Source organism: Aythya ferina, assembly GCF_964211825.1.
Source record: "Aythya ferina genome assembly, chromosome: 1".
NCBI classification, from domain to species: domain Eukaryota; kingdom Metazoa; phylum Chordata; class Aves; order Anseriformes; family Anatidae; genus Aythya; species Aythya ferina.
Genome location: NC_140296.1, coordinates 29,338,637 through 29,364,475, shown reverse-complemented (window position 1 = coordinate 29,364,475; position 25,839 = coordinate 29,338,637). Strand labels below are relative to the sequence as shown.

The window sequence follows — 25,839 nt, the reverse complement described above, 5'->3', positions numbered from 1 at the left end:
GCAGTTTAGGGAAGTACCAGTTCACTTAAACTGATTTAAACCAACTGTGAAACTTTGCAATGAGTGTTGTGGGGTGTTCAGCTTTAAGGCTTTTAAATTCCTTTTGTTTCCACTCTTGGCCTGCCGTTAACTTACTATTGGCCATGCGATGCTTAGAAGCCTCTGCTAAGCTCCAGAGTGAGATCTGTGTTTCTGATGTGGCACCCTATAATTTTTTTAATGTAAATGGCTCGAAATAGTGATGTTTATAACATACTAAAGAACAACGTATACCTGATTTTTTTTAACGAAGGAAGATAAAAATGCACAGTAACGTGGACATGCTGCCCATCATCATGCTTTGCTGTTTGAGGTAGATGGGGGTGTGATGCAGGGCAACAGCCAAGCACCTGATCTGCTCCATTGAAGATGTTGGCAGTTTTCTAGCATCTAGACTAGAAAGTCAGGTAGAGAAATTCAAGCTGAGTCTGACAGTTGTGTGTCTGACTTGAGGAATACCTTGATTTACACACACTCATTTCATTGGAAGGTTATGGTAAAACTCAGCTGCTGCTTTTGCTGTGGCTTAGTGATACGTTTGGCTCAGAATAGCTGTAGAAAATGTACACTGAGTGACAAAAGAGGAGCTTATTAGATACTTAAGTTAAAAAGAAAATACAGAAGTCTACTTTGCAGAAGTAGTACTGATTGATTGTTGCATTTGACTTGAGGTCCCTTACACGAAATTTTCATAAATTGCCATTTATACATAAGGCTTCTGTCTGCTGCTTTGGGGCACTTGTGGGTGCACGTTGGGCTGTAAAATGTTATGTAATTGCTTCGGTTTCCCTACAAATTTTATATTTTATGTTTTATATGTTTGCACTGATGTCAGTGAAGCTGCCCGGAACAGATAGCACGCTAGCCAAAAGCAGAAATAGGCGTTTTCTTTACAGTGAAAGTGAAGGCAGTGAGTAAAATTTCATCCAAAACAAAGGCATTCCTTTACATTTGACAGCTATTTCCATGTGTTCTTTGCCCGTCTTCCTTTGAGGGAACAAACACTGGAATGCACAATTTAAACATTCGTATCTAGAGTGAGTTGGTGTGAAAACGCTCTGTTTCCTTACTAGAAGCAAAGTGTTGAAACGTCAAGGTCAACTTGTGTTTTAGCTTGTTCTTTTTTATTCTTTAAACTTTCTGAGGCAGGAAGCTTTTCCTTATTTAAATGCAATAAAAATCTATGGTGGCCATGACCTGCTAATTTCGTGAAAATTTTGCTTTTTTTAAGTAATCCTCTCAGAGCTTGCATTCATAGTAAAGTTGACAATTATTTTTTTTTAAAAAAGGTGAACCATTTCTGCCCTTTACCCTTTCTTAAGAATGGCTTTCAGCTTCTGTTGGGAGGGGGAAGAAAATGTGGGAGATCTGTGTAACTGGGGCTGAAGCAGCTCATTTAATGCATTTGAGCATGCTGTGCTCAGACAGTGCCTCTGCACGGTTCTTCTTGCATAGACCTGTCAGTCAGAATTCATTTTTAGTTGCTGTAGCTGTGCCAGAGGTTATAGGTGTTGCTGAAGTCTTCGTGCCTGGGAGAGGTGAGTTTTATTCTAGGTCTGTACAGCTTGAACATGCAGAGCTTCAGTATTGAACAGCACGCTTATTTTGCTAGGAAATAAGCAAAATAGGAAGTGTGTGGAAGGTAGGTTTGGGAGAAATGGCTAAGCTGCAGCTCAGGTTTGTTTTTTCAAGTGCAGATAATAAGAGAAGCTGTAAAATTCAACAGGCTTCAGATTGCGTTGCTCTCTACATCATGTGTGACCTTTGCACATTCTGGAGTTGGAGAGCTGAAGGGAAATATTCTGGGAATCCTCTGTATGCCTGGTGGTTAAAAATTAATTACGGTGAGAGGATGCTCGTAAGTCAGCCAAACTTGCCAAGCCCACAGAAAGTAGGCAGCACCAAGTTCTACGCGGTTGTATGCAACTTCAGTAACAGTACTCAAATATTTCAATGAAGTCATACACGGTGTTAATTCATAACGTGATCAGGGTTTAAAATTAGTATGATGTCTTTAAAAGCCTGATTAGTATGCTCCTATATTGAAGTTGCTAAAAGAGACACTGAATCTTGACTGTAAGACTCACAGGAAGAGTTGGAGATGCTCTTTGGTGGAAAACATGTTCACAAAATCTAAGCTTTCTGTGGGAATATATTTCAATGAGGTTTCTTGCAAGAAGGACGAATAAAGAAGTATCTTTAGAAGCTAATTTCATTTTCCTGAAACTTCAGGAAGTGAAACTGGGATCAGAACACTTCAATTTTCTCCAAACAGGACCTGTAAAACGCAGTGGTTTCATCAGAAACATTGAAACCTGGGTTTTGTTCTGTTTAGAAATGGCTGAGAATTTCTCACAAGGAAAAATCCAGAGGGCTTGAATATAAAAAAGCATGTTGTTACTGAATAATTTGACATATTTCTTGTGGAAACAGCAAGATGTTTGTAATTTAATGAGATCAGGGGAAACATAAGTTTTGATCATTTGATAATTTCATATACCTTGTCACCTAAGTCAGTTTTACTGCTTTGCTGATACACAGACTTCACGTGTAATATAACATCACTGCTCTATTATTTCAGGGAAAGTCACAGCATTCTCTTCTGTGTATGCTGTAGTTTTTAATTAGATGCCAACAGAAACACGACCCGAAGAAAAATGGTCAAGGAATGAACGTTGCACAGAGGAAGGAGAGAGCAGAGGCCATGCAAGTTTCTTGATTTCTATAAATACATCTCCGAACACTCAGGAGTACCTGATTGTCAGGAAAAAAAAAACAAACATCAAATTAGTTCAGGAAATTTGTCATTTTTTTAAGGATATGTTAATGTTTATATTAGTCATTTTAATATAAAAGGAGGGTCGTTGCCTCAGTACCATTGTAAAAACCCAAGACCCCCACTCCCATCTCTCAGCTGGTGGCCTTGCTTCTGGGTCCCCGGTTAGGTGAGTGCTGGTGAGCCCTGCTGAGGGCATCCTTCTGAGGCACCTGGTTGTCCTCACCTTTCTCACAAGGAGCCTTGAAGTCCAGGTCTGGTTTTGGGTTTCAGAACAGGTGGGCAACGGGGCTACACATAGGAAAACTGGGTTCAAATGTGAAGTGGGGGATCTGGTTGGTAATCACAGTTCAGAGAAAAAAATATGGTGTCTTTGCCCTCTTGTAGCTGTGATTTTAAAACCTGAATGTGATTAATACTGCTGCCCTAAGTCCCTGCGAAGTCACACAAGTGCTCGGAGTGCTCTAAATGCAGGCTTGTGTAGTTTGCAGGGCTTATCTTGTGATCTGACTCACTTTTGTCTTGGTATGTCGGTGCTCAGACACTGTTGTCTACAAACACGTTTTTTGCTCCAGTCACTTATCTTTACACAGTACTTCGTTAGTTTCAACTAATTCAGATAGCCAAGAAAAAAAAAAAGACTGAGCAATTTATTTTTAACAGCCTCAAGGAAGCTTAAAAAAAAGAGGTGTTGAGTTTGCAACAATAATTTTTATGGTACTAAGCGCTGCAGCTCTCTGCATATCTGTTATTTGCTAGTCAAATAATTCCCAATGGCAGCATCCAACCACTCTTTCCACTCCCCCCCAAACTGCCAAGGTGAATGAAAGCAGCTTCTTTTATATTAAGTAATAATTAACAGTCGTCTCCTATGCCATCAAGCCATCAAACATTGTATAGTTGGCTGTTGTATTTACGTGGAGAAGCATTTATGCTTGGCTTTATGGTGCAAACTGGAAACCGAGTGCTTTAAAGCAGTATAAATCAGTAATTTACTACATCACTTCCCTCTGAATACCTGAAGGGGAAATGCTCAGCCATCAGCCAGCCTGGTTTTCCAGAGCCTGAGCTAGCCTTTGAGTCTTCAAAAACGGATTTTTGTCTGTGGCCGTGAGGAGAGGTGCTGAATATCATGTCTTAACGTTATTTGTTGAAAAATAATAAGGGTTTAATTTTGGAAAGTGTTAATTCAAGCTTTTTATAAATGTTGCTGAGGTCCAAGTGACCATACCTGTATCTGTAGTTTACTACATAAACATATTCTCTGAGATCTTAAACAACTTTATAAAGATTTCTAACCTCTTTTTAGGATTTTTATGCTCTTTTGCTAGTTCAGCTGCATCTTAACCCTGCTACAAAAATATCAAAGGAGGTATATTTTGCATTTTATTGTTTTCTTTCATGTTTCTGAGGATCGTGGAGTAGCTCTGGATTCTCTCCTACAAAGAAGACAGGCTGAGGGAGCAGGGGTTGTTCATCCTGGAGAAGAGAAGGTTCTGGGGAGACCTTGCAGTGGCCTTCCAGTGCCTAAAGGGGGCTACAGGAAAGCTGGGGAGGGACTTCGTCAGGGGGTGTAGGGATAGGACAAGGGGGAATGGCTTTAAACTAAGTGAGGGAAGATTTAGATTAGATGTTAGGAGGAAATTGTTCACCCAGAGGGTGGTGAGGCCCTGGCACAGGTTGCCCAGAGAAGCTGTGGCTGCCCCATCCCTGGAGGTGCTCAAGGCCAGGCTGGATGGGGCTTTGGGCAACCTGGGCTGGTGGGAGGTGTCCCTGCCCATGGCAGGGGGCTGGGACTGGGTGGTCTTTGAGGTCCCTTCCAACCCATGGTATTCTATGATTCTCTGCATGTTTTAGCATAAGACGCTTTGGATTCCATCATTTCTTGACAATACTCACACATTTGATAATATTGGCTATATTTTTCTGTCTCAAATGTAATAAAAGCTAGTGTAGATATACTAATGTTAGAATCGTTTCTGTTATGGGTATCTGCATGTATACGTAACAGAGGAAGCCAACTGATGCTGTAGATCAGTGAAATTGCCCTCAAGAGGAGGTGGGGAGAGTGAAGCAATAACCAGATAGAAATCTGTGTGGCAAACTCTTTAATATCCACTTCAGAATTAGCTGTAAAACTTTCAAAGAGAGCAGCCGGAAAAATACCAAGCAAAGGTCAAAATACGAAATTTGCAGAATCGCTAAAAAGTGTGAAATGGGAGCAACCTCAAAGAGTACAGATACCAGTGTGTCTTCCGAGGTTTTGTTTCAGATCTGTTCAGACAAGTTATTGAGAAGTTTGGGGACGTTTTGATGATTTTGATACTGTTCTGTATTGTATTGAGAAAATGGAATTTCTTATTTTCAGATTGGGAGGAATGTGTCCTCAATGAAGACTGACTAATAAAGGCATCATAGAGCAGTTTGGGTTGGAAGAGACCTCTGAAGGTCATCTAGTCCAACTCAAGGAGTTTTTAAAATGTTAATCTGATTTCCTGTGCCCTACTCCCTACCTCCATTTTACCCTATTTTATCTGATCATTAACCAACTGCTTGCAAGGCAGCAGCGTTTGCTCATTCTGCAATGGTAGTCACAGAAGTAAAGGTTCAAAGTAAGACCAAAAGCCATCCTAAGGGATGGGTTTATGCCCAGAATGTTGTTACTCTCTACTGTAAGATAGTTTTGCTACAAATTTAATTTTTTCTCCTCATTTTCATGTGTAATTTTTTGCAGATGGAGATACTTTCTAGGAGCGGTCATTAAATCTGTTGCATAAAACAGTATTCGTGCTTGTGTTGCTGTATTTTGACATGAAACACGACATCAGGTTGCTTTTGGAACTCCAATTTCTTTGCCTTCTTTTTCTACTTAAACTCTAAGAAGTTTAGCACTTGCAATACTTTTTGCTCTTCAGGATCGTACAGCAGTCTGTTCCTACAGGTTTCAGAAGATGTAACTCTTCCCAGCTAATGCTCCTTTTTCTACAGGATTAATCTTTCTGTATTTGCAGCTCTAGACATCCACATTCTCAGCAGATTATTTGTTGTCTACAGTTTTGTTCAATTCATAATTCCTCAAATCCTTGGCTCTGTTAAAAGATACTGTCCTGCTTTTAAAAGCTGCTGGCCACAAAGTTTCCCAGCACGCTTACTGCTTTACCTGGCTTAAGGGAGTTATTGGTGATGTGTTGTGCCTAAATCTGTCCAGCTAAGGAAAAACTGGAAAGAAAATGAGACTTGAAACTGAATTACTGGCTTTAAGCAAAGATCTGAAAGATGCCACATTGTTGGTACCTGAAGAAAATCCGTGTTAAATGTTTTTTCATGAAAAAGATGCACATTGCCAGTTGGGCTTTGAGCAGCTAGTCAAAGTTAGAGGCTTCAGTATGATGATTTTTTGGGAATGCCTCATCCAAGGGCAGAGCTGATGTGCTGTGATATGCCTCCCAGCACAGGCTGTGAGGAAAAGGAGGTAACAGGCTCGCTCTCGGGCTGAAGTTGCACGTTATCATCAGCATGTCCTTATGCTGGCTTATTTTCATCCATGTTTAATGCTGCTTTGTAATCACCTCGGAGTATTCTGCTGGATCGAAGAAGATCAGAGAAGTGAGGGGAAAGTCGTGTCTACACTTGTACTCAGACAAGTAATTCCTGGAACTGCTGCTCGGGGTTAATTGTTCTGGGAACAGTGACTGTGCGAGTCAGGCAGAAATGAAACGGCCAGGAAGAGCAAACTTACCAGGGTATGGTACTGTAACGATCTGGTCATCACTAGAGTAATAACAGAATTTCATTCTCCTTACAGAAATGGGCACTTTGTGACCCCAAAATAATGAAGAAAGGAAGTGCTTGAGTGCTGTTTTGCTCCTGAGGGCAATAATTTTTCATGTATAATAATTGTAGAAATACTGTGTTCTTAGCACTTGGCATGCTGTCGGTTAATGTAATGGTCCTTTAAAGCATCTCTTCTCGACTTCCTTTCCTAAAAATGTCTTCACACCCTGCAGTGTTCTTACTGCTTGAGGTTGTTGATACAATTCTCAACCTCAAGATTTTTGGCAGGACGTTTTGGTGCTGACTGATGATGCATCACCATTTCCGACAGCCCAACGGCTCACATTGGGTGGGTTTTAGTTTATGAACTGTAGATAAATTCTTGTGCTGAGTGTTGGGGGGGGAAACCGGTAGGAGCTCGGCTTGTCCTTGAGACATTTGGCTTTTGCTTAAAAAAAAACAACCCTTGACAAGTAAGGTGTGTCCAAGAATTAGTCACACCGAAGCCTGGCTACAACAGAGAGCTGGGCAATAAACGTGCTGATGACTTCAGCTAAGGTTGTTTCTGTAGCAGCTCTGCCAGTTCAGACCAAAGATCCATCTGGAAGAGGCTTGTGGGGAAAAGTATGTGCAGGACTAGGCTACGGTGTCACTTACATTGATGATGTTCAGCAGAACCATAAAGATGCAGAGCCATTAAGGTTGGAAAAGCCCTCCAAGATCATCAGCTCCAACCATCCCCTACCACCAGTGTCACCACTAACCCACGTCCCCAAGCACCACGTCCAGCCTTTCCTAGAACACCCCCAGGGACGGTGACTCCACCACCTCCCTGGGCAACCCGTCCCAGTGCCTGACTGCTCTTTCTGAGCAGAAATGTCTCCTCATTTCCTGCCATGGGCCACTACTGTACTGGCACAACGGTAGCTTTTACTACTTTCCTAATAATTCTTTATGCTTTGACTTCTGGGCATTGAGTTGGCGCTTTCAGAATTACACCAACTCTGAATATCTCATAGAATAATAGTGATTACGCAGCCCGAGTGAATGTAAAGTTAGGGTAATTTTTGTTCATTATTTTTGTTTTTATCGTCAAGTACCATGGCAACTTCATCATCCTGTCACTGAAAATCGTGAGATCTTTTTGCAGTGTGCTTGGTTCACCTAAGACTGAGCATTTTGTGCTACTAGTAGCAGCCTTTCCTTTCTGATCCTGCCACCTTTTCCCCATCATTAACGAAAGGTGGGTGCAGCAGGAGGGCAGGAGGTGCTCCAGGCAGGCAGCAGCAGTTCCCCTGCGGCCTGTGGAGAGGCCCCTGGTGGAGCAGGCTGTCCCCCTGCAGCCCATGGGTCCCACATGGAGCAGATCTCCACGCTGCAGCCTGTGGAGAGGAGCCCACGCAGGAGCAGGGGGCTGGGGGTGCCAGAATCCCGTGGGAGGGACCCCACGGGGAGCAGAGGCAGGGAGGGACTGTGAAGGAGCAGCAGAGATGAAGCATCAGGGACTGACCACAGCCCCCATTCCCCCGTGCCTCTCAGGGGGAGGAGGTGGAATAGAGTGGATGGGGATGAAGGTGTTTTTGTTTCTTTCCTTTGTTTCTCACTTTTCTAGCTTATTAGTAATAGGCAATAGATTTTGCTGGCTACCTACTTTGAGTCTGTTTTGCCTGTCATGGTAATTGTTGAGCGATCTCCCCATCCTTATCTCAGCCTTACAGACCTTTGCATTGTATTTTCTCTCCCTTTCCTTTTTGAGGAGGGGGAGTGAGAGAGCGCCTGTGATGGAGCTTGGATGCCCACCCAAGTAAATCCACTGCACCAGGACCCCCTCTGGCTGCAGGATCACCCCACTCACAGCTGGCTTCCACTACTTTAGAGGAGAAATCCTGGGATTTGTGAGGCATAACTTCACTTTCTCTGTCTTGGTACTGCTACTGAAAGATGCTGTCTCGTGTCATCCTACAGCTGCTTGTTTCTGTCTCTTCATGTGACCAGATGCAGACACCAGCACTGCCATAAAGGTACCATAAATAGGAGAGGTATCATAAATAGGATGATGCCTTAGTTATACACTCTAAGGTGTATAACTAAGGCATCCCCTGCCCAAAATTAAGAAAAACCAGCACAACAGAAAAAAAAAAAAGTTTCTGGTACACTTCTCCATTCAGCCACTCAACTCTGCTCGCACAAGACAGGTTAGGGATAGTTGGAAGGACAGAGCAGATTGATGGAGGGGTTTGGGACTGGGTTTTGCTGCAATACTGGCTTATGATGGCTTAGAGCATTGTGTAGTTAAGGCTTTAATGTGCTGAATATTGAAAGGCTTGCTAGGTAACTAATGATTTATTTTTTTAATAAAGAGGGGCACAAGTTGGGTGCGTGTTGAGCAGAAAAGCTGCTGAAGAAAGCCACACAGGAGCCTACAGCAAGCCATGTAGCAGCAGTCTTCCCTGGGTCTTTCTGAGTGGTTTGAACCAAATGGTCAAATAAAGACAAAGTTCTGTGTGGAGGCTGTTTTTCCAAACTCCTTTCAAAGCAATTCTTACAAAAGTTAGTTTCACCGCCTTGGCAAACAGGAATGGTCTTGATGCCCATGGTTTAATTTTTTTTCTTCAATATTCATCTGCTGATTGGTTTGCAGAGGTACAAAGCAATCGCTGTGTCAGTAGTTTTCATATTTGTAGAGTATTATCATCTGTCTGTGTAGTATTTTTTACACATACCAATAGCATTAGTCAGTCTTCACACAACAGGTCTGTCATCTTTATGGTTAACATTTAAAAACCAAAGGAAAAAAAGGTTGCTAGAAGATTGCTTGAGTCCTGTTTCACTTTTTAAATTTAGCTTGACTTTATTTCTACTTTGAAAGCATCTGTCAGCCCCGATACCTAATCCTGCCTGTCAATTGTTCATCTTGCTGTGGTACACTTGTTGAAGTTTTACATCTTTCTCCCACCTTTCTTCTAATTTCTAGGGAAGATGCATGTGTGGTGGTCTCCCAGAAGATGTCACATGCATCCTTCTTCATTTCTAGGAATCATATCTTGGTGATGCTCTTACATCCTGTAGTGAGGTGGCCCCATGGACATTTACTGGTTCATACAAAGTCATTTTCTGAAGAACAATTTTGAAAGTGGAGAGGAACTATAAAGATAATGGGTTTACTGCCTTATTTAAAGCAACACTAATTTAAGACGCATATCCTGGCTTGTGGTGACCTGGCTTTCCTTCTCTAACTGAAGATATCTCAGCTTATTTTTCATTGGGCCTTCAACTAGCTCTTTATGTGAAATAACAGTTTCTCCCTTCAGAGATACTTGATTTCATATTAATACGTATGCTAGAGACTATCTACAGCAGGATCCACATTTCCATGAGGGGTTCAAAGTATCAGACCAGAGAATAGTTGCTCTTTCTGTGGTGCGGTATCTAATTTATTTATTTATTTATTTATTTAGTGAGAATCTGGGACAAGAGAGAACTGGACTTGAAAGTTCCTAGTAGGGTTTGGGCTAGGACACCCACATTCAGATCAGCTGTTCATGTGCTTTCTGTCAAGGACTTCAAATAATTGGAGTTTGGCTGATTTGCAAACGCTATCAGCGTGTGCTTGTCACCTTCTTTGTAGTTTATGACTTTCCAAGTCTTTTGTGTGAGGAGGAAATGCCTGTTAAAATAGAGCTCTCAAATGACCAGGACTAATTAACATTGTTTTTTCTCTCTTTTTTCCTCTGTCCGTTTTGCATTTAGATAAAAGGAGATTATCGCAGAGCTTGATGATGACATTCTGTTCTGTAAGCCAGTGTTGTACTAGCCGTAAGTTAGAAGGACTTGTATTAAACATAGTTGTTCTAAGGAGTTAAAAGCAGATCTGACAATATTCTTAGATGAATTACACCGTTAACACTGCAGTTGTTAATGTTATCTTAATAAATTTTGTAATAACAAGCCCTAATAGGAGCATAATTTATATAAACAGCTTATGTAGTAGGAGATGTGTACATATAAATGAAATTAAAACAGTTCTTAATCTTGCATTTTTTCCATGGCAATACTCTTGAAATGTAGACTGAAGTATATTTTGGTGTGGCAGATCTGAATTACTCCAAAATTCTGAATACCAGTTGTTGTGCAATGTTTCTGAACATAAAATTGCAAACCAAAGTCAGCTTTCTAAGCATGTAATTCAGTCCCGGACAGGAGGAATGGAAGTCGATAGCTGCCATCTGGTCCTTGTCCTTTCATTCCAAGGTTGTCAATTCTAAATTAGCTTTATTCTGCTGTGCAAAAAACACATCTACCTTTTAGCATATTATGAAGAAAAACATTTATTAATGTTATGCGTCATATCGATTGACTCAGTAATTTGTGGTGGTGTTAATTATCCAAAAAATGAGAAACCCCACAACGTTGCTAGGCATTGAGATGCACAATTTAGTGATAAACATTGTATTAAAATATATAATGGGCAGCAAATAACTGAAAACTGATTAGAAAATTACTGTAAAGAAGGGAAGCATGAAGCGGTGGAAAATAAAGAGAAAAGCAGATCTTAAAATATTGTAAACTGCTAATTAACACTGCCTGAGAGGAAAGCTGCTCGGGGACTTCCTTTATAATCAGTGGGCTACACCCAAACCCCAGGGTAGCTATTGTCTGTATTTAAGGCTTTAAGTCCTTCATTTAATCTTCTCGTGGAAACCAAAGTCCCGTTAAACATGGAGCTGGGACAGAGCTGATATAAGACCAGGAAGCTGGGAAGCACCCGTGTGTCCTGTATTTCATCATAGCCAAATAAAGATTAGCCAGCAAGAAATTCAGCCTACTTTGTTCAGAAAAGGAGCTTGCAGACTTGAGAAAAACGACTGCAAGTGCTTGCAGTGCAGGCATTATTGCAAGGAAACATCCTGCAGAGGTTTCCTGAACTAACCCCTGCCTAATGCAGTTTGGTTTTGCAGTTATAGTTGATGTGAGAGGGGACTGAGTCAAATTTCTGTCTTGTTCTTGGTTCTGCTGCCAATGGCCATTTGACCCTGAGAAGCTGAGTCAAACGACTGACTTCTTACTTGATTTCTCCCTTTTCGCACCACTAAAATAGGACTTGGCTAGCTACCGCGTGGAAGTCCCAAAGGAAAAGCAGCATCCCGTTATTTTTATTAGTAAAATTTATTCCATGGCTGCATTTAGCATTAAGGTAAAAATTGCGCAAAGCTCCTTTCACGTGAAAGGAATGCATTGGAGGTGACCTGTTGACCTGAAGTGCTGCTTAAAAGCTTAGAAAAGCAATATAAAATTTGTAAAAGATAGTGTGAATAATGTCACTTCAGAAACGAGTTACTGATTAACGGTCCTGCTAGATAAAGCTGGACCTGGGGGTTAAAGTTCTTTTTTTTGACTCTTACTTAGGGGACTGGTAATGGTCTGGTTATTGACATCATATTTTGTTCATTCAAGTGAGAGGTAGATTGTTGAATACCAAATAGTGTGGCTGAAGCTGAACAGAGTTAGCACTGATAAGCTCTGGGTAATTTCTGGCCTTGGAAAATGACTGCAAGCTGCAGAATGCACTCAAGATTCACTAAATACAAGTATTTTTCATGTTTATTTATATATAAAAGAGGCAGGGTTATAATTAAGACCTTGATAGCTGATTTATTTTGTAGGGTGGAGGATAGATGCATTTGCAGAAACTCACCTCGGTGTATTTCAACATTGTCTCTGTTTTTTGTGAGGCACTGGTTTTGTCAGTGCAGTTAGTACCTTTTCATTTGCCATGTGTGGCTGTGCATGTGGAAAGCCACGAGTAATAGTGGTGTATGGCTCTGGGAGAAGAGCACAGATGGTTTACCTAAAGTGCTTTCAACCATAAAGTGGAAATTGCAACTGTCAGGATGCTCACCTTCCATTTCACCAGGTCTAAAAATCAAATAACCTTGGCCTGCCTCCTGAAGCCCCATTACTAGCCAAGTTTCTGCAGTCAGGTCACGGGTGACTGTGCTTTGCCCAAGGTAACCCATTGAGTCAATGTTTTAATACATCCCACCGTTGCTCATGCCAGCCAGCCTCTGCTGCTGGAAGCCAACTGGGATGTGACAACCACTCATTTCTGGTCACACATTTTATTTATTTATTACCACTGGGTCAATGAGAATTTTGGGAAGCCAGGAGGTGTACTGGGTTTGCTGTATCCTACTACTCTGTCTCTATAAGTAGATGTTTCAGTGCAATGAATATCTTCTTGCTTACTGTACTTCATCTACCTGATGGAAAGCAGCACTTCTCATATAAATTCCCATGGGGTAAAGTTTCATGTGCAAATCAGCTGATTTAACAGGTTGTTTCCAGTAAATGTGGGAGATCTTGTACTCCCTGTTTTCTGCTCTTTCCTACTTTGATCCCAACCTTAGTTGCTGCCTTGGCTGTTCTTAATTCTTGCTCTAGCTTTGTTTGCTTGATTCTGAGCTGATTCAACTCAAACCAATTTTTTTCTTTATGTTAAATTTCTGCTATTTTAGTGCATCAGATTGACTTGCATTGAGATTGAATGAATGTTAATGCTAGTAAATAGGAGTAAAGAGAGAGGGAAAATGATTTAAAAGTTGGCAGATCCCTTTCATAGGTAGCAAGCTGCCATGTCTCCTCTCATTCTGTCATTATCAGAGACCTTTAATGACTTCTTCTAACTCTGGTGATGGGGCCTGGGATACCCTGAGTTGGAAGATTGTGACTGTGGGAATGATAAACTCAGCCAGCTCTGAATTTCTATGGTATTTGCTGCTCCAGCTGGATGCATATAAGTCTATGGGGCCCAATGGGATTTATACCAGGGTATTTAGAGCTGGCTGATCTCACTAAGAGACCTCTCTCAATTAGTGTCAGCAGTCTTGGGAATGTCGGGAGGTCCCAGTTGGCTTGAAGCTGCCAAATGTCATCCCAGTTTTCAAGAAGAGTAAGAAAGAAGACCCTGGTAATTACAGGCCTGTCGGTTTCACTTCGGTGTCTGGTGAGATTATGCAGAAGGTTATTCTGGGAGTTACTGAAAAACTCTTGGAAGACAGCACAGTCACTGGTCACATCCGACACAGGTTCACGAGGGGAAAGTCCTGCTTAACAAACTTAATTTCCTTCTATAACAAAGACGACCTTTTATGGTCCTTTTATGACCACCTAGTTGACCAAGGGAAGCCAGTAGATGTAATCCTTGTGGATTTCAGCAAAACTTTTGATACTGTCTTTCGCAGTATCCTTCTGCACAAAATGTCCAGCACACAGCTAGAGAAGTGTGTGATGCGATGGGTGAGCAGTTCTCTGGCAGATCTGGACCAAAGGGTTGTACTATATGCGGTTACACCAGGCCAGCAGCCAGTCCCTGGTTGGGTTCCTGAACTCATTCTGGAGCCAGTTCTCTTCAATGTTTTTATAAATGACCCGGGTGCAGGACTGGAATGCATACTAAGCAAGTTCGCAGATGATACTAAATTAGGAGGAGCTGCTGACTCCCTGAGGGTAGAGGCCTTGCAGAGATCTTGGCAAATCAGCGGGCTGGCAATCACCAGCCACATGAAGGTTAACAAGCGCTGGGTTCTGCAGCTGGGATGGGACAACCCTGGGTGCCACAGGGTAAGGAGGGCACAAAGCTGTCAGTGCCCAAAGGAGCGGCTGAGGTCCCTGGGTTTGCTCAGCCCCGAGCAGAGCAGGCTGAGGGGAGGCCTCATGGCGGCCTGCAGCTCCCTCACGAGGGGAGCGGAGGGGCAGGCGCTGAGCTCTGCTCTCTGGGGACAGCGACAGGACCCGAGGGAACGGCATGGAGCTGGGACAGGGGAGGGTCAGGATGGGGGTTAGGGAAAGGGTCTGCACCCAGAGGGTGGGCGGGCACTGGGACAGGCTCCCCAGGGCAGTGGTCGTCATGGCACCGAGCCTGCTGGCATTCCAGAAGTGTTTGGATAGTGCTCTCAGGCACATGGTCTGATTTTTGGGTGGTCCTTTGTGGAGCCAAGGATTGGACGTGATGATCCTTTTGGGTCCCTTCCAACTCAGGATATTCTATGATTCTGCAATTAAATGATGTGATTAATAAAACCATACTGTTTAGTGAAAACTGGAGCAGGGTTGAGAAGAGGACCCAGAACTTCTGGTCTCAAGTGCTAACTTCAAAAACTGTGACTTCTGTTTCTTTTTCTTGACCTCTTCCTCACCCTGTATCAATTCCCTTTTCTTCTACTTATGTTTATTTAAAAAAATGCTTTCCACTCATTATAGTTAAAACGTTAAACAAATGAAGTGGGATTTACTCTTAGTCAAGGAATCGAGAAATGTTTTCAGAATGAATTAGTGATTGCTCTAGGAAAAAAACCTGGATTCTTCAGAGCGTAGTGAGATGCTGTTGGGAATAATAAAAAAGAGCAGGGCCAAATGGCCAGAAGAATAAGAAATGGAGGTCATGTCTGCATTTTCATCAAGGGCAGCACCGAAAGAGAAGTGAGAAAGCACGTGCATTCCTAAATACAAGGAAGGGTGATGCAAGCCAGTCCAAGATCTGGTTGAGAAATGATGGAGAAATAACTGTGTGGTTATGAGTCAGTAACTGATGTTTTTCTGTTATGGATGGAACTGCTTCAGTATTGCCAAAATCCTAATGTAAAGATTACACAATGTGAAGAATTGTAAATCTCAAGCCGCTCTTACCTTGTTGCTCTGAGTTTGTAGTTGTCACACTTCAGAAAGAAAGTGCTCTTTTAGAAATAAGACTAAAAGGAGGTCTTAATGCTGGTTTTAATACTATTAAAACCAGTAAGAATCACCGTCAGCTTGCTTAACAGCATGCTATGTTCCTATTTGTTATTGTACAGGTTTGTCATTGTCATGATATTTTGTTAGTAATACATGCATTTGTAGGATCAGTCAGGCCTTGGACAGTCAGATGACGTTTTATGTACAAAGTGTTGACTGATTTTGTGGCTTTTAGGAGACCATTTGGAGGAAAAAGCTGAATTTCTGTTTCTACCCTGTCTTTACTAACACTGCTTTCAGCTCTAAGTAGGCAGCTGGTTTTCTGTAAGATGTTGTTCAGTTGCTTCTGGACTTCAGATGCTACTTTCTTGGCAGGCAACATTCAGCTCAAGGATGAGAGTCCTGATTAAAAAAAGTGTAAAAAACAGAAGCCAGCAACCCTGTGTTTTCAAAATTAGGTTTAAATTCAATGCCAAATTATTTTCCCGTGAAGACTTGCTGTCTCAGCAGAATTCTGCCCTGTACGTGACACACAAATGGCAAAAGCCTGAGATTCTGTTCCTGCACGAGTGCTGTTTGTTACTGTTGTCAGCAGTAGTACTAACGTTACTTTGACCAGAACCATCCACATTCCACTTACATCCTCTCTTCATTGCTTCCTTAATTCAACGTCTTAGTAGGTTCGAGCTTATTCCAGCTGCCTTGCCTAAAGTACAGATAACTGACTGAAAATCCAAATGTGTGGACTTTTTTTTCCCCCTCAAGTTAAATATGTCCTTTAATGTCAAATTGATGTTTTGGAGTTTCTCTCCATCAGCATGGTTACCTATTGAAAGCTGGGTAATGTTGGAGATAAGCTACCAAAGCAGGATCAGGTCACTTTACATGTATTTAAGATCCTAGCTGGGCGTAAGGGCAGAAATCTAATGCTTGCAGAGTGATATAGCCCTTGCCAAAAGTCGCCCTAGGAAAATCACATCCAAAAATGGTATTGCAGAGATCTGCATAGTCCCTGGTGCAATGAGATGAGTTCTGACTGTGTTTTGTATGTTATCTATCACGTGTAAAATATTAGGCAGACATTGTAGCAGCAGTAGTCCCTTTCTTTCATCAGTTATCTTCTAGTCACCCATGTGTTTTTTGACAACGCAACCTTTTGTCTTCATACTTGATGTGCCATTTACTTTTCTCTTCAGGAACGGCTTTTTAATAGGGATCAATAAGAGACTTTAGAATACGACAGCTGTGTCTGAACTCTGCAATTGACTTGTATCTATTGGACAGAAAAAAAATGTTTGATGTATTTTAATAGTTAAAATTGGTTGATATTAGCAGACAAAGCATGAGTGTTTTGAAGGATTTGAAAGCATTAATTAAAGGAGCATATTTTGGGGGTCATTTTAGGAAGGAATACAATCTGTCCAATGACTCTTCTCAGTGTAATGTATTGCTACTGTGATTTTTCTAGGATTCACCTCTGTTTGATCTTATCAAGCAGTCGAAAGAGCGAGAAGGTCAGACTGATCAGCCTGAGCCCGCCTCCACTCTAAATGTGCCTCTCCAACATAACCACACTGCAGCAGACCTGTAAGTGACGTGCACGCTTGGTGTCTAGTGAAATGTACAGCTAATATCTCCCTTAATATTTAAATCCAAGCCCCATCGAACTTGTAATTGCAAACTGTTACCTTACTTGTCCAGGAATAAACAAGTCCCCTTATCAGTAAAATGGTTCTGACTTGAGGTTAGTTGGGTTTTGGGTGTAGGTTAGTTAGCAGAGTGAGTGGATGGGTACGGGTTCGGTGAGAGGAGGGGAAGGAGGAGAGAAAGATGATGCAGGTCCTCTGTGCTATCACTAACACATTTCTCTTGCTCCTTGGAGCTGTAGTAAGAAGGAATACAGATCAGTATTTAATCAATAATTTGAATTTTTATTTCTGATATGAGAATAACTGGTTATAGTACCAATTCATTTAGTCTCATAGGGGGAGAGGGAAAAGTCTGTCCAAGTATTATTCCTTTTAAATTATTCCTTTATCATGTGATGTTAAGTGCTTAATAGAAGTTAAATCTCCAGGTATCTTTCTCCTGTGAGATCTCCTAAGAAGAAAGCATCTGGACACCCTCACAGTGCTACTTCCAATCCGGATGCTCAGCCAGCTGCAAGCTCTCAATCACAGAAACCACAAAAATCTACCTCCCTCTCTCTGTTCTACAAAAAAGGTTTGTAGCTTCTGTACTTAACGAAGTTACAAAGTTACCTCTGGTCATTTATCCTTTTCTGGTTTTGGAGCTCAACATTCTGAAGAGGTAATGATAGAAATATGTAGCAAAAGGCCATACAAACCCTTAACGGAACTGCTATAGAAAGAAATTGTAAAATGGTGCCAGCGGGTTAACGAGTGCACTCTACAGACTAAGTTTCAGCTGAAAGCTTATCTACTATTTGTAAGAATGACCACATTGGCTTCAATGAAGGGTTTGTCTATCATGATATCCCTTTTCCAGCGGTGACCATAAATAAGTGTCACAGAAAGCTTAAGAAATAGGCAAGCTTATGTGATACTTCCCCTGAATGCTTTTCTAAGCTTTGACTTTTTCCAGCTTGGGGGTTTTCCCGAGCTTTCTGTGATATATCTGCTTAATAACTCTCAGTAGATTCATTTTCCAAATGCTTGTCCAGACCTTTTGAATCGACATAGACATATGTGCAGTATGGTACAGTGTGGACTTCCATGTGTCCACTTCCATTTCTTCTGAACCTAACTAGTTGGTTTGATAGCTCATAGTTCTTACAGTGGGAGATGGTAAACACTTAATTGCTGTCCATCATCCATCATGTTCCTCTTATTTTGTATACCCCTATTATTACCGTTTCAGTTTATTTTTCTTTTCTATCCCTCAAGTGTATCTACTGGCCTATAATCGATTACATACCCTGTTCTTCCGGCTTCTCTCTGAACATCCTGACCTGGAACCCTTGATCTGGACCCTCTTCCAGCACACACTGCAAAATGAATATGAGCTTATGAGAGACAGACACTTGGACCAGGTAACGCTAAAAAAAAAAAGAGTTTCAAAAGGCTTTCCTGCACAAAATGCTCCTTATGCATTCTTTAACTGCTAAAAATTATGATCTGAGCTTTTATTTCCCTATTGATCACTCACAGCAGAAATTACACACTTAGTGAAGTGTATTTTTGATCTTCTCAGGTTTGTTTCTAAGTACTTTGAAATGCTCAAAATACCATTTATGGCTATTTTCAAAATAATGAACAGAGACCAAATTTTCTGTTAATTTGTGTAAGAAAATACTAATTTTCTTTGGGAAGACAAAATATTTGACTAATCCTTGTTTTGCTGTTGGACCCTAAAGTTCCAGTCTGTGAAATGGGTTTGAAAAGGTATTACCAGCTGCAATTAGTTAATTGTCCTACAGAAGTGGAGGGAACAGTAGTTGATGTTTTCTGAAAGTTCTTATGAAGGTGAATAGCACGGTGACTTTCAGAGCACAGTCAGTAACAGAAGGCTTCTAAACTGAGCTTTTGCTTTTTGTTTATTTCAAGAACAGCCATTAGGAAAGCTTCAAAGTCAGTAGCAAAGCTTCTTTTGCTCTCGCTGAAGCCAGAATTGCTTTCTGTTTTAAAAACATGAAAGCACAGAAGAGTATCACAGAAAAATTAGGATTTCAAAAGTTGAAGTGAAAAGCCCAAATTAATATGCTGCATTTTGAGTTTTTTTTTTTCCTTGTTTCTTTAATAGATCATGATGTGTTCCATGTATGGCATATGCAAAGTAAAAAATGTGGATCTTAGATTTAAGATAATAGTTTCAGCATACAAGGAGCTTCCCAATACAAACCAAGAGGTATGGAAATTCTTTAATATGATATACAGTATGATAAACAAATTTTTTACTTGTTTTTCTCTGTCTAAAATGAAAAACCAGGCATACATATGTTCATGTTCAGTACAAACTCTCCAAATGCTTAATTTTGTCTTAATTTGGGGGATGAGAAAACTAGCTTGAAAACTAGCTTAGAAAACTAAATGTTTCTTTAAACGTCTTGCACAGATAGGTTAGTAGTTCTCAGAAGGCAAACTTCATTCTGCCTTTTCAATTCGAGATACTAAATAACAGTTTATGGTTCTATTTGGAGACTAGATGGAAGATTCAGATGCAGTACTAACAGGATTTTACAAAAACAACCCAAGTTGCTTTAGATTTACCTAACTTCCATTGACTGTTGAGGGGAGATAGATTACTTTCTGTAGATATTTCCAATAAAAATGTGGTTATATTTCAAATAGGTGAGTGTAGGGAGGCCTATTAAAGTTACAGGCTCAATTATAATGTAAAAAGTTGCTACAGTAGAAAAAAAAAACAGTTCTTTGAACTGTAAGCATCCTATTAGTAGCAGAATTTCTCAATGTGTCTTGGCTAAATCCCTGAGCTCGATCTCCAAACCTGAAGAATTGTTTTATCCGTGTCAGGTGAGAAATGAAGAGTTTTTCAGCCTCGCAAGGCGATCCTAGTAGCAAAAGTAGCAAAGCCATGTTTTTTAATGACAATTGGATGTGTGAAAGTAAATGGAGCTTAAATTTGGAGAACATTGTTATAGGACTGATTAACTATGTTCACAGTAAAGAAAGGGATGTGCTGCTTAATTAAGGAGGAACCTCTACTGATGTTCATATGTATTTGGAAAAAAACAGTCCGAAATAGTAGTTACAAAGGCTGGTACCTGACACATGCCACAAAGTTTATGAATGGCGTTACGAGTTTGTCAAATGTAATTTTTTTTGCCTTTTTTCTTTTTGTCGTGTATGGCTTTCTCACCCTATGCAGACCTTCAAACGTGTTCTTATCAGGGAAGAACAGTACGACTCCATTATAGTCTTCTACAACTTGGTGTTTATGCAGAAACTGAAAACGAACATTTTGCAGTATGCCTCCAACAGGGTAAGGCTGTTAGCTGTGTTCAGTATTGCTTATTTAACAGAATGGGAATATATAGACACTAAAACATTATTATTTTATTATTTTATAGCCTCCTACTCTGTCACCTATCCCACACGTCCCTCGCAGCCCTTACCAGTTTTCCACTTCTCCTCGGCGTGTCCCTGCTGGCAATAACATCTACATCTCGCCCTTGAAGAGCCCATACAAATTCTCTGATGGATTTCAGTCTCCCACAAAGATGACTCCGAGGTCTCGGTATGTTGGTTGCAAACATTTCTGTGAGCCAAGTGAAGTTGTTGGGACTCCAGAGAACTGCACGGTGTAGTTTATCAAGATAATTTGATGAGCAAACATCTGAAGGTTATCTAATTAAGGGATGATCATCAGGTACTCAGCACTGAAGTGTCCTCCTGTTGATAGGGGATGGACTGCTGGGCCTTAGACTCTTTCAGGCCACAGTTTCTAGTTAATTATCTGTATGGGACGGTTGGTTTGGCGATTGAGTTTTCACTGGCCCTAATGGAAACATGAATGATCTGAACACGGCAAAGCGCGGTTTGGGTTTGCACTGTTGGCACAGAGAGGAAGAGAGCTCGTTAGTGTCTTATGTGAAGCTGTTTAAATTAATGTCTGTTTTTGTGTCTCGTTCTGGAATGTCACTTAATCTGAAACACTTGTGTTCTTCATTTGGCAGAATTCTGGTGTCAATCGGAGAGTCGTTTGGGGTGAGTTTTACAATTTTTGTCTGATCTGGAATGCGTGTAACTTCGGGAGGAATGAGAGAACCTCCTGACAGCTGTAGAACCAGCCAGTGTTTCTAATTTAATATAGTAATTCATGGAATTTGTAAGCACAAGGATTACAGGGGGTGCACTATTAACCTTTTCTCAAATATTCAGACTTTACCTTCTTTCACAATGACTGAAATCAAATGCAAAACATTTTAAAAGCAGAGTTCTTAGGCTGCAGCTTTAGAACTTGCAATATTGTCGTGGATAATCCGGGAAGTTCGAGTAGTTGCAGGATTTATTGGTGATTCTTTCCCTATTTTTGTGTCATTTCAGACTTCTGAAAAGTTTCAAAAAATAAACCAGATGGTGTGCAACAGTGAGAGACAGCTAAAGCGCGGTGCCGAAGTGAGCGACGCTCCAAAGCCACTGAAGAGGCTGCGCTTTGATATAGAAGGGCAAGATGAAGCAGATGGGAGGTAAGAGATTGTTCTTGGACTTCTGGTAAACTGAAACAATTGATGTTTGGTTCTCAGGGCCTTCAGAATGCAGCCCAATGTCTATATATGGTTGTGGAAGTTCAAAAAGTGAGAGCTGGAAGCATAATACTTATTAGGACACTTGGTGTCATGATGGCAAAAGCAAGGATTTGTTCAGTGCCTGTACATTCAGCATCCTGGTATTTCTGCTGAGTGCTAAATCTAAATCATGCTGTTGTCCTCAGTGTTGAAATCAATCACCTCATGAGTTTATTTTGGAAGAAAAAATAGCATATCTTTGTAAAATAAGGCAATAGCACTGAAATTAATTAATACTGATTACAGTTAGGTTTATCAGGATAAAAAATAAAAAAAATAGATATTTTTTAACGTCTCTTTACTCAAATGCTTTCTGTCTGCAGTAAACACCTACCCCAGGAGTCCAAGTTCCAACAAAAGCTTGCAGAAATGAGTGAGTATTATTTTTTCAGTAACTTGTCAGCAGTGACTGCCTTGCATAAAATAGTTTGTGTCAACTCATAAAAACGTTGTTCAACACTGATAGCATTTCCGTGCTTGCTCTTTTTATATTTGCTACACCTATTCTTAAAAAATGGAGATGATTGAATGAAAAAAGGCTCTTTTCTATGGCACTATGCTATTTAATATCATCAAATGCTATTGCATGGGAGTAAGAAAAGGAGCATGACTTGGTCTTCCTAAATATTAGAATTTTTGAAGTGGAATTAAATGTTTGCCAAGGCTTTCCTGTTTGTTGTAATGACAGATCCTTTACTGAGAGCATGCAGGTAGAAATCAGTAGTAATTGCAACGGCATTAGTTGACCAGAACACCTTTTTAGGCCATTGCAGTATAGTTGAGGAAAATTGTACATAATTTTGTGTGTTGCTTTTATACTTGAATGCCCAAGACTGTTTTTCTTCTACTGCAGATCAACCTTTCTTTCAATTTTTTAAACGTTTTTCAAATAAAATTCAAAATCTAGCTTATGAAATACGAAGCAGCTCCATTTCCACACCTGAGTTTGTATTTTCCACTCCTGAGAAGGAGCGCTCTTGGTTTGGCCAGACACTGACTCTCTGGTAGAATCCCCGAGCTGTGCAGCTGAGCGGATTTGCCTGTTAAAAATTCTTCCCTAGGTGGTATTGCTCCTCAGGACAGGGGTGACTGCAGAACCAGGCACCTCTCGTTTATTTTAGGGTAGGGGAAATGCTTCAGTGTTTACCTGTGGCAGAGGTTAAGAGGGGGTGTGCTCTGTTCCATGGCCAGCTGTGTCCATATGTCACTGGGGGAAAAGGGAATTTGCTACGTGGGCTGGGATGTGGGGGTCGCGTAACCCATTCCGTCTATCTGGTGACAAGGCAGAGCCCTACACAGAGCAGTCCATTTGCTCGTCCTAAGGATGAAGACTGATAAAAGTGAGGATACAACAGCCATGAGAACTTCCCTGAAAGGGTGGAATTCTGTAAGGTGGTGAAATAAACTGAGCAAGAATTGCTGAAATAACATTTTGCATTTCTTTTAAAGTGCAGGTTTGGTTACTTAGGCTAGTGTGCTTCTATTCCTTGCATCATTACCAGTTTTTTACAATAAATAATCCCATCCAAAATAATTCTGAAGGAAGGAGCCAATTTCATTCTTTCTTCTTTTGTAGCATCCACTCGAACAAGAATGCAGAAGCAGAAACTCAACGATGGAAACGATACCTCAGCCAGTGAAGAAAAGTGAGATTCTTCTCAGGACCAGGGTCTGCGCTGCAGGCCCTCTTAGATTGTTTCTGTTTTACAGCCTTCATTAATTGAGTTGCTTTTTTAGTCGCTTTTTATTCCAAACTGCTAGTTGAAAACATTTGGACTTTTTTATTTTTTAAATATTTTTCATGATACTTTTGCCTTATGATGTAGCATGTATCCGATGTAAGCCACTGAATTTAATTTATATATTTTTTTTTGAGGATTTTAAAAACAGACTTGGAAAATGTCTTAGTTTCCTATTGCGACATTACTGATTTAAGCCAGTTCAGTCTTCTTGGATTGAATTTTTCTGTCTAAAGGCGAAATGTTAGCTAGAATGTTTTGAAGTGCACTAATTTTTGTTACTTAGATTTCTTTTTATTATTGGAACTCGAAGCATTATTTGCAAATTTTGAAAATTAGGGGCCAGACACTGCAAAGATTTGACTCTGTATATAACTAGTAGATCAAATTCTCATTAACTTAAGCTGCACAGCAGTCTTGCAGGGTCAGGATCTCACTGCAGAAGTAGAACCAGAAAGCAAAGTGAACTCATTATGTAGCTGTACTACTGAAACCAGTAACCCATACCTCAGATCCAGAATGTTTTGCATTTTTCCTGTCCCAGCCCTCGCTCCGCTCCTTCAGAGGGCACTGCCCATCTGTCCAGTTTGAATTTTACTGAATGTGAATTTCACATTAAATGAGTCCCAGAAACCAAGACTTATTCCCAGGTGCAAAGTACTTGATTTGCTCTTTCATATCTTGGAAAATCTCAATTAAAACAAAAAGCACTACAGGCCTACGTCGCGCCTGGTACACCTCAGTTATCAGTGACGTGGGATTTTCTTGGAGTGATTTCAGATTTTCATCTAACTGTAGCTAAACCCAATAAGTTGAAAAACAGGCTCAAAAGCTATTTCCCACAGCTGAAAGCTGTGTCAGAAGTTGGGTTTCAGGTAAGAGTAGATAGCCTGCTAGCTAAAAGTGCAGCGTGTCTCCCGTTGGCAGCATCTGCACCAACCCAAATTTCGTGGCCCCAAAAAGGCAGAATTTAATAGGCAACTTGTGAACAGTTACAAGTAGCCAAAAAAAAAATTGTTTTTTACAATGTATTTGTAAATTACTGATTTGGATACTGGATTTTTTCTTGCAATGATAAAGGGTTTGCAAAATAGCCAGTTAAGGAAAGCCTCTCTTATTTCCTTGTACAAATAAGAAGAAATATGAAATGATACTTTTACAGAAGTAAATGAGATCCCACTTTTAAATTACCCATTTTTAAATGAAATGTAGCCTTTGCAGCTACTTAAACTAACACAGTCATAGTAGAAAAGCTGTTCCTTACACAGTAATAACTTAAAACATCTCTGGGTAGCTTATTTAGAAATTGCATAGCTGAACCTAGAGTCCTTACAGTAGTACATTTTAAAGATCAGTTCTGGTGTTGATCAGAAGCTAACCCTAGAGCTACTAAAAATGCTGCAAACAGCACCCTTGATTTGTCACTGAATTTTGAAATAAAATGGAGTTATTTTTTTAGTCTCAATACGGCTTCAACTTTCTTCCTGAAAGATGTACAGAAGCGTTAAGAGTACCCTACGTTTATTTTTCCACTTTTTGCAGTTTTGCAAGCAGAACGTGTGTTGCTTTGGGGCCGCTATCCCTCAGCTCTGTTACAGCAGTCGAAGTTCCTCGGTGCTCCTTTGGCGAATCCCCCGGGGTAACATTACAGAGCCCAGTACCAAACAGATCTCTTATTTCTTTACTGTGACAATGTATTTTTTTTTGCTCAAACAGACTGAAGGCTTTACATCAAATGTATGATAATATTTTATACAACTAATCAGTTTCTCTCCTTTCAAGATAAATAAAATAGCTTTTCAAAGACGTATAGTTGGTAATTTTATTAGACGAGGAGAGGGCTTTGCATGGCACAGCCCTTGCAGGGGTGCCTGAGGCAGTCCTTGGAGCAGTTCCTGTCTGCACAGAGAAGCTTTTGCACCGCTGCACCACCGCCCTGCTTTTCACCACCAATTCTCTTCTCAGAACTGCTGAAAATAGCCCAGGATGTCAAAACGGGAGCGTGAGCTGTCATCGCTTCCTCAGCCAGGTGTCCAGCTGCAGGCACTTCAGCCATGCACGCTTCCTGTCTTTGCCTTGCCAGAGTGGATGGGTGCCGGTGAGTCAGAGCTCTGGGGGGCTATTTACAGAACTGACACGCATGACATAATGCCGAGAGCACACAAGTGCTCTTGCAAACTCACCAGTCTCTAAAAACATCTTCTTGTGCAGATACACATGCAGAGAAAGGCATATTGCAGCTAGCAGCTTCTTAGCAGATTTTGAAATCTCTTTCAGAAGCAATTCTTGGTGGTCTGAAGCAGTTTTATGAATCATTTAATCACTGGGGCATTAATTTGAAAGGTGGAAACTGCTGCAAATTCTCCAGCCCTCTGGCTTTGCAGGCTCAGTTTTCATTCTGCTTACCCTTGCTTTATCTGGTGGCAGTTATTTTCCTTAAAAACACGAATGGTCTTCTAATTTAATCTCCCTCTGAAATAGCATCTTTGTTCTATTTCTTCTTTTCCCACATT

General features: G+C 40.8%; 1 protein-coding gene across 3 annotated transcripts in view; it reads left to right on the top strand.

Moving 5' to 3' along the window:
* The window catches only part of RB1 (RB transcriptional corepressor 1), a 78,690-nt gene extending 53,899 nt beyond the window's left edge, over nt 1–24,791 (top strand). For all 3 annotated transcript variants that reach the window (XM_084529581.1, XM_084529582.1, XM_084529583.1), the window contains 10 exons: nt 16,788–16,906; nt 17,397–17,542; nt 18,226–18,371; nt 19,082–19,186; nt 20,168–20,281; nt 20,370–20,536; nt 20,976–21,006; nt 21,346–21,488; nt 21,911–21,960; nt 23,164–24,791. In XM_084529581.1, coding sequence (XP_084385707.1) covers nt 16,788–16,906; nt 17,397–17,542; nt 18,226–18,371; nt 19,082–19,186; nt 20,168–20,281; nt 20,370–20,536; nt 20,976–21,006; nt 21,346–21,488; nt 21,911–21,960; nt 23,164–23,237 — 1,095 coding nt within the window. In that variant the 3' untranslated portion in view covers nt 23,238–24,791. The remainder of the gene's footprint in view (nt 1–16,787; nt 16,907–17,396; nt 17,543–18,225; nt 18,372–19,081; nt 19,187–20,167; nt 20,282–20,369; nt 20,537–20,975; nt 21,007–21,345; nt 21,489–21,910; nt 21,961–23,163) is intronic.
* Nucleotides 24,792–25,839: the final 1,048 nt, after the last annotated feature.